The 14,119-nt window shown below is 34.3% G+C and overlaps 1 protein-coding gene across 1 annotated transcript in view; it reads left to right on the forward strand.

The window, feature by feature from the left end:
- LAMA2 (laminin subunit alpha 2) overlaps positions 1-14,119 on the forward strand; it is a 525,989-nt gene that overhangs the window by 212,120 nt on the left and 299,750 nt on the right. The window contains exons 6-9 of the mRNA XM_054569946.1: positions 2,857-2,946; positions 4,682-4,799; positions 9,983-10,161; positions 12,722-12,821. Coding sequence (XP_054425921.1) covers positions 2,857-2,946; positions 4,682-4,799; positions 9,983-10,161; positions 12,722-12,821 — 487 coding nt within the window. The remainder of the gene's footprint in view (positions 1-2,856; positions 2,947-4,681; positions 4,800-9,982; positions 10,162-12,721; positions 12,822-14,119) is intronic.

The following is a 14,119-nucleotide window of genomic DNA, read 5'->3' on the forward strand; positions in this document are numbered from 1 at the left end:
TAAAATTTGGTAGACCTTTTGTTCACACACACTCAGCCACTTGTTGGATATGTAACATTTTATCAAACTTGTTAACATTTCTCAACTTTGATATCCTCTTTTGTAAAATGAAGATCATAGTGCCTAGTTCATAATATTATTTTTGAGGACTAAGTTGGTTTTTTACCCTTGGGTGATCTGTACTATTATAATTAGCTTTGGGAAGTAACAACAAGAAGTTGAAACATTTTGGCTGCAGCCAACACTAAGAAATACATTTTATATCATGACCCAGTACACACACACACACACACACACACACAGGGCAGTAAATCTTAAACCATAATGTGTACAGAATCAGCCTGTGATATTGAGGAAAGGCAGGTTCTGATTCAGGCGGTCTAGGGCTGAATTGAGAAACTATATATCTATCAAATTCTCAGTAATGTTGGTGCTGCTGGTCTGTGGATCCTTTTGACCAATCAAATAATTTATTTTTACGCTTTACTAATAAATCACAAGCCATCGTTTTAAAAGAGCAGTGCTATATGGAAAAACTGATTTTATATATTGTTTTATTTTCCTTCATGAATAGAATATGAGAAAAAAATTATAGCATTCTTTCAACAGATCTTTGAAACAAGAGCTAACAGTGTGCTGTTTTTCAGTGTTGAACTGGAATTTGCATGATTATGACATAAAGACCACTCGGGTTGCTATGGGAGATAATTGTGCTTCTTATCTCTATCCCCCATCACTTGCACTGGATTATCTCACCTCCCTTATATGCTGCTACACAACCAAGATATGGCTACAAGGCCATAAAACAAATCCATGCTAAGAGAATAGCTACTGTGTGACTGGAGGCAGAAGGGAAAAGGTTATAAGGAGAAACTAAGATTGTGCTCTTAGTTCTGAAATAAACCTACTAAGGTCAGACTATTGCCAACAATTGCCAAATTGCTGAACCATTAGTCCTAATATTGAAGGACAGCACTTTTCATGGTTCATGAACACCCCTCATGAATAACATCCTCATAATAACACATGTCCATCGCATTGGTGCCCTGTATTTTCTAAGCACAAAATAATTTTGCCATGTACTTACCATCAGCATATTGGAAATTATTTAATGCAGAAGTAATCATTATTTTATAGCAATGTTAGATTAAAAACAATCACTTTTTAATTTCAACATGACTTAAAAACATATATTGAGGAAGACAATAATTTTGAAGGGAAATTTAATCTTTCCTGACAGTATATCTATCAGAGGGGGAAAAAAATCAATGCAAATAAATGTGTTTCTTTTATTGTCTTTTGCAGAAGGCAAAGTGGAAGTCAGGTGCACATCTATTATTTATAACTTAGTTGAACATGAGCTTTTAAAACAGTGTAGTAAAATTCAGCAATCAAATATGTTTTCTGAGGTAAAGTTCAGTAAACCCTACATGTAAATCTAAATATATAAAAATATGATATTGAATTTCAGCTTCTTTTGAGGGCTTAAAAGTGAAGCATTACACATTTATATTTAAAAAGCATTTCCCAATTTAAAAGCATCTACAAAAACTGTATCAGCTTTCCAAGCAAATATCCTTATTTGTATCTACATTATTGTGATGAACTTAGTGAAAAGCAGACTTTTAACTAAATTTTCTAGAAAGTTTCACTAATTCAGAGTTTAGCTATTTCAAGTAAGGTAACATAACCAAAATATTCTGAAAGACACTATGTAAACAACAAAAACAAACAAGCAAACCAAAAGAAAAAAGTAAATGGAAAAGGGGACTGTGTAAGTTAGGGAGCTGAAATTTTTGCCTACTTACTCATTTTCTCTAAATCTTTTTTTTTTAATGTGATAAGTTGGAATAATAGAACTATATACCACTGAGATGATTATTTGGATTCCACATGATAATGTGCAGTATTCTCATAATTATAAAATGTTATATACGTATTAGTTAAAATGTTAGCCCTGTCTGCTGTGGCTCAGTGGCTTGAGCACTGGTCTGAGGACCCAAGGGTCACCTGTTCAATTCCCAGTGTAGGGCACATGCCTTGATTGTGGGCCAGGTCCCCAGTAGGAGACATGCGAGAGGCAACATCACATTGATGTTTCTCTCCTCCTGTTTCTCCCTCCCTTCCCATCTATAAGTAAATAAATCTTAAAAAAATAAAAATAAAATTTTAGAAATAGTTTAGTTTTATTGTATAAGTATAAATAACCTTTTAAAAATAACTGCATAGACTTAAAAAGTTAGAAACATAGTCTTAACTTCAGACTTAGGAAACTAATTGCATGGATATTTTAACATCATCACGAAATAAAGGAAATATCAGCCCACCCTAATTTACTCCTCACATTATGTTAACTCAATCTTGCAGTTAGTTATGTTTTAGTTCCTTTTTTATATGTTTAAGAAATGTATTGTTATGAACACATTCTGCTATATTTGTTGATTCTTTTCAAATTCATCAAACTAAGCAGTCTGCATATGATTCATAGATACTGACATTTCTCTAATGACAATAAAAGAGATTTTCTTTCAAGACACTAACACAACTTTAATGAAAAATTATAACAACTTGCTGTCAATAACACATACTTCAGAATGGACTTTATACTGTCTGTGGGAAAGAACTTTGTAAAATGTCCACCTTATGTAAATTAGGCATTCTTTCTTCGGGCTATAACTGCAATGCAAGAAGTTACTTGATTGCTTCTGTGAGTCCTCAGTTGTCCTGTAGGAACACAAATGTGCTTCAAACTAAAGATACAAGCAAGAAATAAAGTTTTTAACTGAACATTCCCTCTTGTTACTTTCATCCTGCAGTCATCTTAACAGGATTTCTCTCGGGGTTGCTTTTTTGCAGTATTACTACTCGGTCAAGGATATTTCGGTTGGAGGGATGTGCATCTGCTACGGTCATGCCAGGGCTTGTCCACTTGATCCGGTGACAAATGTATGTATATTTATAGGATGCTTAGGCAACACGAAGCTCTGAACTGTAAAATGTTTTACGAGAGGCTTTGGCAAGAGGGACGCTGTGAACGGGTATTGGGTCCCCCTGAGACAGTGTAACAGAAAGCCATGCCCGGGGAAAACAGAGCTGGCAGTTAGCCTGATGGACTTTGAAGTCAGCCATCACAGTATCAGAAACCAGATTAGTTTTTTTTCCCCCCGAAAAGACTCCAAACTGCTTTTTTTATTCTGAAACCTCTTTAGCTATGACAGCCTGCTGTATGATTTAGTTTTAGAGAATGTCTGCCATCAATCAAACTGACCATTTCTTTTAAAAGCTTTCACAAAAAAAAATGAATACAAACAAATGAACAATATGTCTGGGAGTGAATATAAATGGCCATGAAACAGGAGGCTGAGGTGGGACAGGGGCAATACAAAGCAGGGTAGAAGAGAGTGTTCAAGACGGCATTGGAACTCCTGGGCCAGAAAATGCTCCGAAGCTTTGGGGTCAAATTTTTCATTAATGACAACATAGTAAGCGAGCATAGCCCCCCCAAAAAATGAATGAGCATCTTTTTTCTCAGTCATACACAAACTGGTGAAATACAAAATCATTTGTTGTATAGTATCTGGAAGACATATATTGAATAATCAGATCCATGAACATAGCCACCTACATACAGATTTTTTTTTCTCCCACCAAAATAATAATGCAAATGGCATTTCTCTAAAAGCTTGTTTTCTGGCTAACGCATTATGATGCTACTGCCTAGGGAAGGCTCAAATGCCCTGGTATATTTATCTGGGCACATTTGCGGTGCTTCTTTCTGCAGAGTGTGTGTCTGTCTGTTGGGTATCACTATGAGCAGAGTTTTCCAAGCTCTGAGAACCCACAAGGCAGCCTTGGAGGGCCCGTTCCATGCAATGAATCAAGATTGTACTTGACAAACTAACAACAAACATAGAAATAGACTCATAGGTACAGAAAACTGGCGGAGAGCTGTCAGAGGGGAGGTGGTTTGGAGGTCTGAGGGAGAAAGCTGAAAGGATTAGGCAAAGAAAAAATTCGTGGACACAGGAAACAGTATGGCGATTACAGAGGGAAAGGGAGGTGTGGGAGGTAGGAGAGGAAAAAGGGGGATAAATGGTGATGGAAGGAGACTTGACTTAGGGTGGTAAAGACACAATACAATATACAGATGATGTGTTATAGAATGATACACCTGAAACCTATATAATCTTATTAACCAATGTCACCCAAATAAATTCAATAAATATTAAAGACAGACTGTACTCAAAACACACAGACAGGAGATTCAGTTCTAGGACATTTGATTTCTATTATAATTATGGCCTTTGATGCCTAGGGATCAACTCTCTCCCCTGTGCCCACACTCCCCAGTGTTAACAGTACTTTGAGGGAAGCCTTACTATGGATATGTCCAATATTGAAAACTCTCTCAGGCATCAAAGAAGGGATCTCAGTCTTCAAGACTACTCCCAATTGCGCCTCTACTCTGTTCCAAGTTGAAGCCCAGTGATTTCAGAACCAGCTTGGCCCTCTGCAATCTGCTTTTGATTAAATACACCTGTTTCCAAGATAGGCCTGTCTTCCTTCCCAGACTGACTGGAGTTTTAGGTGTTTTCTCTTCACTTCATTCTACCTTTAGAGAAAACTTTTCATTTATAGGTCTTAAAACTGCTCAAGGTATATTTTCCCCCTTTTTGACTAGAAATCCCGCTGTGAATGTGAGCACAACACGTGCGGTGATAGCTGCGATCGGTGCTGTCCAGGATTCCACCAGAAACCTTGGCAAGCTGGGACCTTTCTGACTAAAACTGAATGTGAAGGTATGTTTCTGAAGGGCCAGCGGCATGTGTACTTCCTCCTTTTCTGGGGCACTGGTAATATAAACATGTGGCGATTTTAGGTAAGCACTCTTGTCGGTCTCTATGTTTTATACAAGGCAATAATTGACCATCTCTATCCTGATATTTCAGTTACTCAGATTTTGACTTTTTTTAACTTGGTAAATATTTATCAAACACCTATGAATTTATCACTTTGTGAGGATTATGATAAATAGATAAAAGCACAGTATAGGCTTATTGTCATCAGGGTGAAACTGAAGCTTAGAGCATAATGTATGTATAGAGACTAATGGAATAATAGAAATATAAATAAACATTCAGTAAAACTTGACTGTATACAGACTAGATTTCTAAACATTTATGTTATAAAATTGTTCTGAAACAAGCATAGTTCCTGTGACTGCTTGCTTTCTTTGCAGCCCCTCACTTGACCTCCTGTCTCTAATAAATAGATTTAAATACCTATAATCTAAAAAAGGGGGAAAAACCAGAAGGGAGAGATTGTACCCTATAGTTTAGAGACAGGAAGTTTTTAAAAAAACTGGTTCATTAGTTAAATTTACTAAAGGGTAGTGTTTTGGAGCAGTAGCTTGAAGAATATGAGTGTTAAAGGTGACAGAGATGGTAAGAAATCAAACATATGGAAAAATATTGATTTTAATAAGCATTAATATTATAAATTCATGGTTTCTCATTAATAACGGTATAAAATGCTAATATAAAAAAAAATAGCTTCATGCCCCGGCTGGTGTGACTGAGTAGACTGAGTGCTAGCCTGCAAACCAAAGGGTCACCAGTTCGAGTCCCAGTCAGGGCACATGCCTGGGTTGTGGCCCAGGTCCCCAGTAGGGGGTGCAGGAGAGGCAACCACACATTAATGTTTCTTCTTTCTCCCTCCCTTCCCCTCGTGCTAAAAATAAATAAATAAAATCCTTTTAAAAAAGAAATCGCATCGTTATAATCATTAGCATTGACTGTGCTATAGCAGTTATTATATGGTAGCAACCAAACAGAAAACCAGTAATTAAAAACAGTAAAACAACATTTTCCCTTTACTATTATCACTTTTGAATACGATTCATATGTCCAGCTTTTCCTGAACAAGAGTACCCAAGATGTGTAGCAGATGTCACCAAGTGGCCCCACAGAGTGACAGGGATATTAGAGAAATCTGTGTTTCCGGAGACCTGATCAGGCTAAGACAAGGCCTAAACAAAAAGGCTTGTACTGGACTATAATTTCAAATTGGCTGTGAGTCCCAATTCAATGCAATGCTAATATTAATATTTTGGTTAATCAGTCCTAGCCACATTTTTCACTTTAGTAGGTATACATGACCTTCAATACAGGCCTGATAGCCAAATTTAACTAATGCCAACCCTATATATTTATTGAACGAAAAATACTTATCATTTATCAGGTGTCAGACATGGTAGGTCTTTAAAACTATTGAGTCATAGCGAACTTTAATCACAAAATATTCCCAACCACAAAGTATTTATTCTTTTCCATTTATGATTCTGCATCTACAATACATGTCTTGAGTCCCTTCATTTTTCTGCACTTACTCCTCCTGCTTTTTGATCTGTGTCTACCTGCTTGTGATATATTTTGCTTTAGAAATCACCCATCACTACTGAGACATACCTGGCGGCATGAGTCCCCTGCCAAATATTCTACAGGGGCATCGGGTGTCCTGCCCCGTCGCTGACAGACCCTCAGGTTCTCCCAGTGAAAGCAGACATTCATTCTTAAGAGTGAATTTAAGTTAACTGCTTCCCATGGATATTTGCTCTCAAACTTCTTTAAATTTTAATTAAATTTCTCCTTTGCTTGTGGAATATCAGCAATCAGATGTGGGGGTAACATCTGAGGGTATGATTCTCCCCAATGCCTGATATTCTATCACACAGTTATACTTGTGTAATGTTCAGTGCATCTGCAAAATCCTGTACCACTCTCCACTTGTGTGTATGGGTTTAAATAAGGAAACAAAAAGGTTAGACAGAACTTGTTAGCCATAGGGATGGACAAAGCAGTGTGAACGGAGTTTCCCACTGGCTACTAGACATGTTTTTTAAATAGTGCAATTACGAAACAATTTTATTTTTATTTGTGGGGCAGATGGGAGATTGTATTTCCAAATAGAAAAATAAATATATTTTTTAAACCATAAATTAAAGTTAAGCATCTTAGCCATAAAACGTTATATAAATGTCATGCTTTGAGCAATGTATGCATTCCTAGAAGTGTATAAGAAAATGTTCTGTTCCAAGTTGCATTGTGTTCCAGTCGCCTTAGTATTTAGAAAAATCCTTTCGTGACATGACACATCCTTCTATAAAATGAATAATCACCTTTCAGTTCATTTGAGTTCAACTTGAATTTTCATCAGTCTAGTTTATTTAAGGCATGACATATCCCTAAGGAGCAAAGAACATTTATTCTATTGTAAGCTTGTACTAAAGGACAGTTTCAGTTTTGCATCTTGGACGTTCTGTGATAGAGCAAACTGCTGACAGAATGAAAATGGCTGTTTGGGAATAGGTGCGAGCCGTCCCTCGGAGACTGCAGGGCCTTTAAACGGCAACCGGGGCTGCAGGCGAGTGCCCTCGCGGCAGGGAGTGTGAAAACGACCGCTGATCGGGCTTCGCTGTGTTGCCTGCCCCGGCTCAGGGCTATGAACGCTCTCAGCAGCGCTAATTCTAGAGAATGTGAGAATAAATTTGTATTACTCTCTATTTCCCTCTACTTCTAGGAATAGCAGAAAGCTTGGCAGTTTCTTGCAACATTTTTTTACAAGATTTTTAGGAATTCTTGTGCATTGTCCTAAAGATATAAAACTGCTTTTAACGCCTAGTGATTTATATTTATTACTACATGATTTTTAGAATGAACTTTGAAAATGTTCCATCGATATGGCAAAAATACTGTATTCTAAATCAAAAGTCAACAGACCAGGGAAGGCATTGGCAACAAATAACAAGGAGATAATATCTCTACAATATTAAGAGCTTACCTAACAATAAGAAAATATCATTAAACATGTTAAAAATGAAACAAAGATGGAAACGTATTTCTCAGGAAGAAAAATGACGTAACCACATAAAAAGGTTATCATGCTTACCCTAATTAAGAATATACCAATTACAACAATGAAAATACTTCTTTTTAATTTCTCAAAATGTTCATTCTTCCACTTAACAAATGCTTAAATGCTTACTACATCCAGACCCTGGATTCAAATGGTTGCTACTGCGCAGTGTTGATGAAGCTATGGGAACAGAGTTTTATCACATCTATCAAAGAGAGAGTAATTTGGCACAGCATTTTGGGAGGGGAATCCTTCAAGCTAATTAAAATTTTGCATGCCTCTTTACTAGATTTTATACTTGCAGGAATCTAGCCTATAGATACACACTCATAGAGCTGTGCAGGGCATGTTATCACGACCCTTTGTCATTAGCTCACAATTGCTCATTCTGCCGCTACTAGCATTTATGGATCTTAGTAGTTACTGTGACTGGCATTGAGCTAGGTGTATTGCATCCTTAAAACAACCATAAGAGATAAGTACTAAAATAATACTAAGGCTTGAATTTTCTCCTCAAAGTCACTCAGCTGGCCATGTAGAGCAGTCTAGCAATAGAACCCCACTCCTACCCTCACTTCCTACTCCCACCTCCACATCTTCCTAGTGTGCACCAGTGTTATTTAGAAAGGAAAAACCTGGAAATAACGTAACTGCCCATTAGTAAAAACCTGATAAATACCTCCATTCAGAAAGTAACGTGTGTAGCCTTAGGGGAAACATATACTGATAGAGAAAGTGTTATGCTGTTTACTGTCAAAATGAAAGAGTCTAGAACAGTATTTAAATGTCCCTTTTTGTGGAAAAAAAAAGTTTAAGTGTTGGCATACACACACACACACACACACACACACACACACACACACATACACTTGTGTATATGTTGAAATCAATGTAAGGACACCTAAGAAACTCAGCATCCGAGGCAAGACACTCAGCATATCTGTTCCCTAGTTCCCATGCTCAATTAATTCTATCCATTTTTCAAAGCTTTACCTAGTTCTTTCTGGAGAAGTAATTTTTTCACTTTCCTGAACTCCTATAAAATGACATGAAAAAGAAAAAGAGAGGGAAGAGGAGAAGAAGGCGAAGAGGGAAGAGGAAAAAGCAGTTGAGAGCTATAAAGGCATTGTGCTAATAATTTTACATGCATTTTTAAAAAATATCTGGTAATTGTTATTCACCACCCATATTTTAATTGGAAACTGACCCTTTGTGAATTAAGATGTACCCTACATCATATGACTACTAAGTAGCTGAGAGTACACCCAAATCCAAGTTTAGTGCAAAATAACTTGATCTTAGCCACTAAGCAAAAACTTCTTTTGTCCTAATTGTTTGGCATTCATCATACATGGCATCTCTTGCATCAGATAGAATTGAAGGGACCGCAACAATGGTTAGCTCTGCAGACTCTGGAGCCTGGTTTACTAGTGGTTTGTATTATTGATTTGCTTAGCTTTTACAAGTTACTTCACTTCTCTGGGCCTCAGGTTACTAATATGTGGAAAGTGGTTAATGACAGTAACAAACTCATAAGTTGTATTGAGAATTAAAATCAGTGGTAATAAAATAAAACATTTAGAAGAGGACATGGCATATAGAAAAATGTTGAATTTTAGTTATTAGTAGTAGTATAAAGGAAGGAATTATATTCTAAATATTCCTGTTTACCCATAGGATATAACACAGAGATTATAGTAATTTTTCATTACAGAGTACCTGGATGTTAATCATTCAGTGCCATAGTTCAATAATTTTTTATTTGTCATAATAGGATATTACAGGTTGAACCATATGAAATTTTGATTTTGTATGATCAAATCAGTCAAATATTGGCAATTTCATGTGATTCAGTTTTATTTATGTTTTAATTATTTCAAGTTCCATTTAAAAAGGTGACTTTATTAGTATAGCCAATAAATTCAAATAACTTTTAGATATTTTTGTACTGATTATATATGTATATATATTTCCTCATATCGTATAAAATCAATTATATAATAGAAAATGATGTTTAACTATCTCTGAAACCTGCAATTAATATTTATGATTTTTTCCCTTAATGCAGCATGCAATTGTCATGGAAAAGCTGAAGAATGCTATTATGATGAAAATGTGGCCAGAAGAAATCTGAGCTTAAATATACACGGAAAATACATTGGAGGGGGTGTGTGCATCAACTGTACCCACAACACTGCTGGTATAAATTGTGAGACGTGTGTTGACGGTTTCTTCAGACCTAAAGGGGTAAAGTGTGTTTTTTCTTTCATTAAATGTTATTTTTTAATACAAAGACATATTATACAGAAAAATAGTTTTGATAGACTTCACATTCTAAAAGGTGACCAGAAAAGTTTCATAGGGGGAACTGGTATAAATATTTGAAGATGAATATATAAAACATTTACTTCTCTCCAGAAAGTTTGATTATGCCCCATTCCAGTCAAATCCCACCCCCAGACAAACTCTGTTCTTATTTTGAGGACATAAATTAGTTCTGCCTCTTAACAAATATCATAAAAATAAATAATACCAATATTTACAATCTTTCTAATAACATTAAATAATTTAAAAAGTACTTTTTTACAATAATACAATAACAATATACTTAGGACTAAGTTTAATAAAAGACCTGCAAAATGTCTGCACTGAAAATTTTGCTGTGAATAATAAATAAGTCAGGAGATATACTATATTCATTGATTGAAAGACTCAACATTGTTAAAGTGTTACTTTTCTCCATGTTTATTTTTAGATTCCATACAAAAATCCCAACAAATATTTCTATAATTGACAAGTTGATTTAAAATTTGTATGGAAATGTGAAGAAACTATTATAGCCAAAATATTCTTTAAAAAATAAAGTTAGTGCACTTACACTTCTGAATTCTAGGCTAATAAAGCTAAAGAAAACAAGACAGTAAGCTATTAGCACAGGATGGACAAAGAAATCCATGGAACAGAACTGGGGCTTCTGATATTTAACGCCAGAAATTGACCCACATGATCAACTGATTTTAAATAAATACTTCAAAATAATTCAAAGGAGAAAAAGAAAGTATTATGCCCCACCCCAAAAAAGAGGTGCTAGAATAACAGGTTAACTTTGAAAATCTCAATAATTATTCCCACCACACACAAAGACTTACTTGTGTATGGACCATAGACCTAAAACTTAAAGAAAATAAAATGTTCCTAGAATAAAGAACATCTTTATAGTACATCTTTATAGAACATCTTGTAAAGACACTTTACAAGAGAAGATATAGGAATAGCCAATAAGTACTTAAAATGAAAATTAAATTCATAGTGAGATCTGCTATGAATTCATAATGGCAGATCTGCGGTAGGACCCACTATTGGTGGGAATGGCTTAGTGATTGCCAAATATCCCTTTGCCGCACCCACTAGAAGGGCTAACTAAAAAAGATGGTCAATACCAAATTGCCAAATACTAGAGATGATGTGGAAGAACTGGAACTCCCATACATTTTTGGTGATCATATACAATGTTATTACTCATTTGGAAAAATGCTGATAGTTTCTTATAAATTCAAACATACACATATTCTATAAAACAAGCATTCTTTTCCTAGATATTTACACAAGTTAAATAAAGCATGACCACAAAAAGACATATAAAATTGTTTTATAGGACCTAACCAAAGCCTGGAAATCACCCAAATATTCACCATCAGGAAAATGGGTTGAAAATTATGGTACATTCATGCAAATGAACACTACACGGCAATTTTTTAAAAAAGATCTAGGGATGCACATAACATGAATAAATCTTAAAATGTTGTGTTGAATGAAGGAAGACACAAAAGTGTACATATTTCAGTATTTCCTGTGCAAGTAATTTAGTTCTTTTTTTGGAATATATATGTCTACACAGTATATTAGTATAGTCTATGTTTCTTTAATGAAAATATTGTACCATTAAAAGCTACTAGTTATACTGAGTATTTAATATACATGAGGGATCTTATAAGTCAATCCTCTTTCTAATTTAATAACATCACTGTAGTTATTATTATTCTCATTTTGCAAAGAAGTAAATAAGTTACAGGAGGCCATATAGCAATAAGTGGCCACACTGGGATATGAACTCCAATTTTCCTAATTATGGAGCCTACATTGTTTCTTCCCAGGTTGTAATGTGTCCTCAGGAAACCAAGTGTTAATTTAAATATTTAATATTTAAGCATAAAATATGAAATTTTAACAATTATGCAATGATCAATGTGAAAAAGTTGTTGAAAATTAATTTGGGTAAAATTTACTAATTTTGAACTATGTTGTAATTAAAAAACAATCAGGAAAATTTTATTAGAGAAGGTATATTAGAGAGTATCAAACAAATATTTTTGTTTGTTGCGATAACAATGCTGTCATTATAAATGAAAGAAATGCATACTCAAATATGTAGGGATTAAAATACACTTTATTCAGTATATTTTTTAATAATTTCAACAAAGGATAAGATTTGATAAAACATACATAGCAAAATTTTGGTAAATGTTGAATAATTAATCTTGATCGTTGTTAAATCTAGGTAACAAAAATATATGAGTTTATTGTACTATCCCCTTTACTTATGTTTCTCCATTTAAGAAATGGATATTAGAAATTGCACACATATACTAAAGGTAAGTTCTTATATTATAATTTTCTCTATAGAATGTATTCTCTATAGAATCTTCAATCCATTGTTATAGTTAATTGGTCCTTAAAAGTTTGTTGAAATTAAAAATATTGGTGTCTTCTTTACACTCAATTAAAAGCATTTTAATATTTTTGTTAGGTATCTCCAAATAATCCAAGACCGTGCCAGCCATGCCATTGTGACCCAATTGGTTCTTTAAGTGAAGTCTGTGTCAAGGATGAAAAGCATGCTCAACGAGGTGAGAGCCATAGCATAGTATCGAGCCATTGTTCTGATGACAGGACAACTAAAAGCCAAATATGATTTTTTGGAAGAATATTTTACAGTAAATTTTATTCATGTAATAAAGTTATTCTTGTATCTCTCAAATTTCCTTCAAAGAAACAATTTTTATTCATCTCAATGATTAATTTTATGTGTAATTTTAATGCTTTAAAAGCAAGAGTTAAATAATTTGTCCTACATTATATACGTATATACATATTTGTACATATCTATGCACATGCACCTTCTGTTAATCAAAAATCAGCACTGTATATCTTTTTTTGTTTGTCTTGTTGTTTATTAGATAGTTTGTACCTTCAATCATTTCTATCACCAAAGAGCAGGATTCATTGAGGGGGTGTGTGCTGTAATGCGAAGAGAGATTAGAGGAGATAATATGGAAAACAAGAAGTGCTCATAAAGAAATGTACTTAAAAGTATTAGTCATGATTTTATGAAGGGAAAGAGGCTGAATTAAAATATGCCAAATACTTTCTCTGAGGATTGAAATTCATGATGAACTCAAAACATTTACGAATCAAATGCTGTAAAAACTCCTTGGTGTAAAATGTTTAGGAGCTACAGAAGAGTTGCTGACCAAGGTTAAGTGGAAAATTCATGTCTGGAACAGTTTCCTTTTATTTCTAAGAGTGGATTCTACTCTTTGGGAGCACTAAAATAGATCATAGCTATAATCTAGATTTCCCCCCACAAAGACTTTCAAGTTAAAAGTCTGTCAATGTTTCTTTGGTACGGTTCAGCTTCCCCGCTTTCTTCATAAAATGGTAGCATTATCAATTTAAGCCATATAGTTTTAAGTCCTAAAAGATTAAAAATACAATTATTTTAATATTCAAATGGTGAATTATTAAGGTCATTTTTCATTTTATGGTCCCTTATCATTTTATAGTTACAACGAAACTACATTATTTTCAGTAATACTACTTAACTTTCTACCCTGATTTTTTAAATGTGTATTATTGTTTAAAATGTTATAAAAAATAAAAAATAGAAAAGTAAGTATGTAACGCAGTGGTAAATCAGCACAGATCCTGAGATTAACATTTTTTGTGTTAACTTTATGTAATGAGTTTTTCCTGGTATGTATTAAAATCATCTTTGAAATCTAGTTTTAGCCCCTGAATAATACACAATTATATGAGTGTAGCATAAATTATTTACCCACTCAGTTTTATATAGATATTAATTATTTCCAATCTCTGTTTATTATAGCCAATGCTTTAATAAAGTTTTTTTGCATAAACATATTTT

The sequence above is a fragment of the Pteronotus mesoamericanus genome, unplaced genomic scaffold (assembly GCF_021234165.1).
Source record: "Pteronotus mesoamericanus isolate MK-2021 breed Mesoamerican mustached bat unplaced genomic scaffold, CSHL_Meso_final contig_20, whole genome shotgun sequence".
Classification (NCBI taxonomy): Eukaryota; Metazoa; Chordata; class Mammalia; order Chiroptera; family Mormoopidae; genus Pteronotus; species Pteronotus mesoamericanus.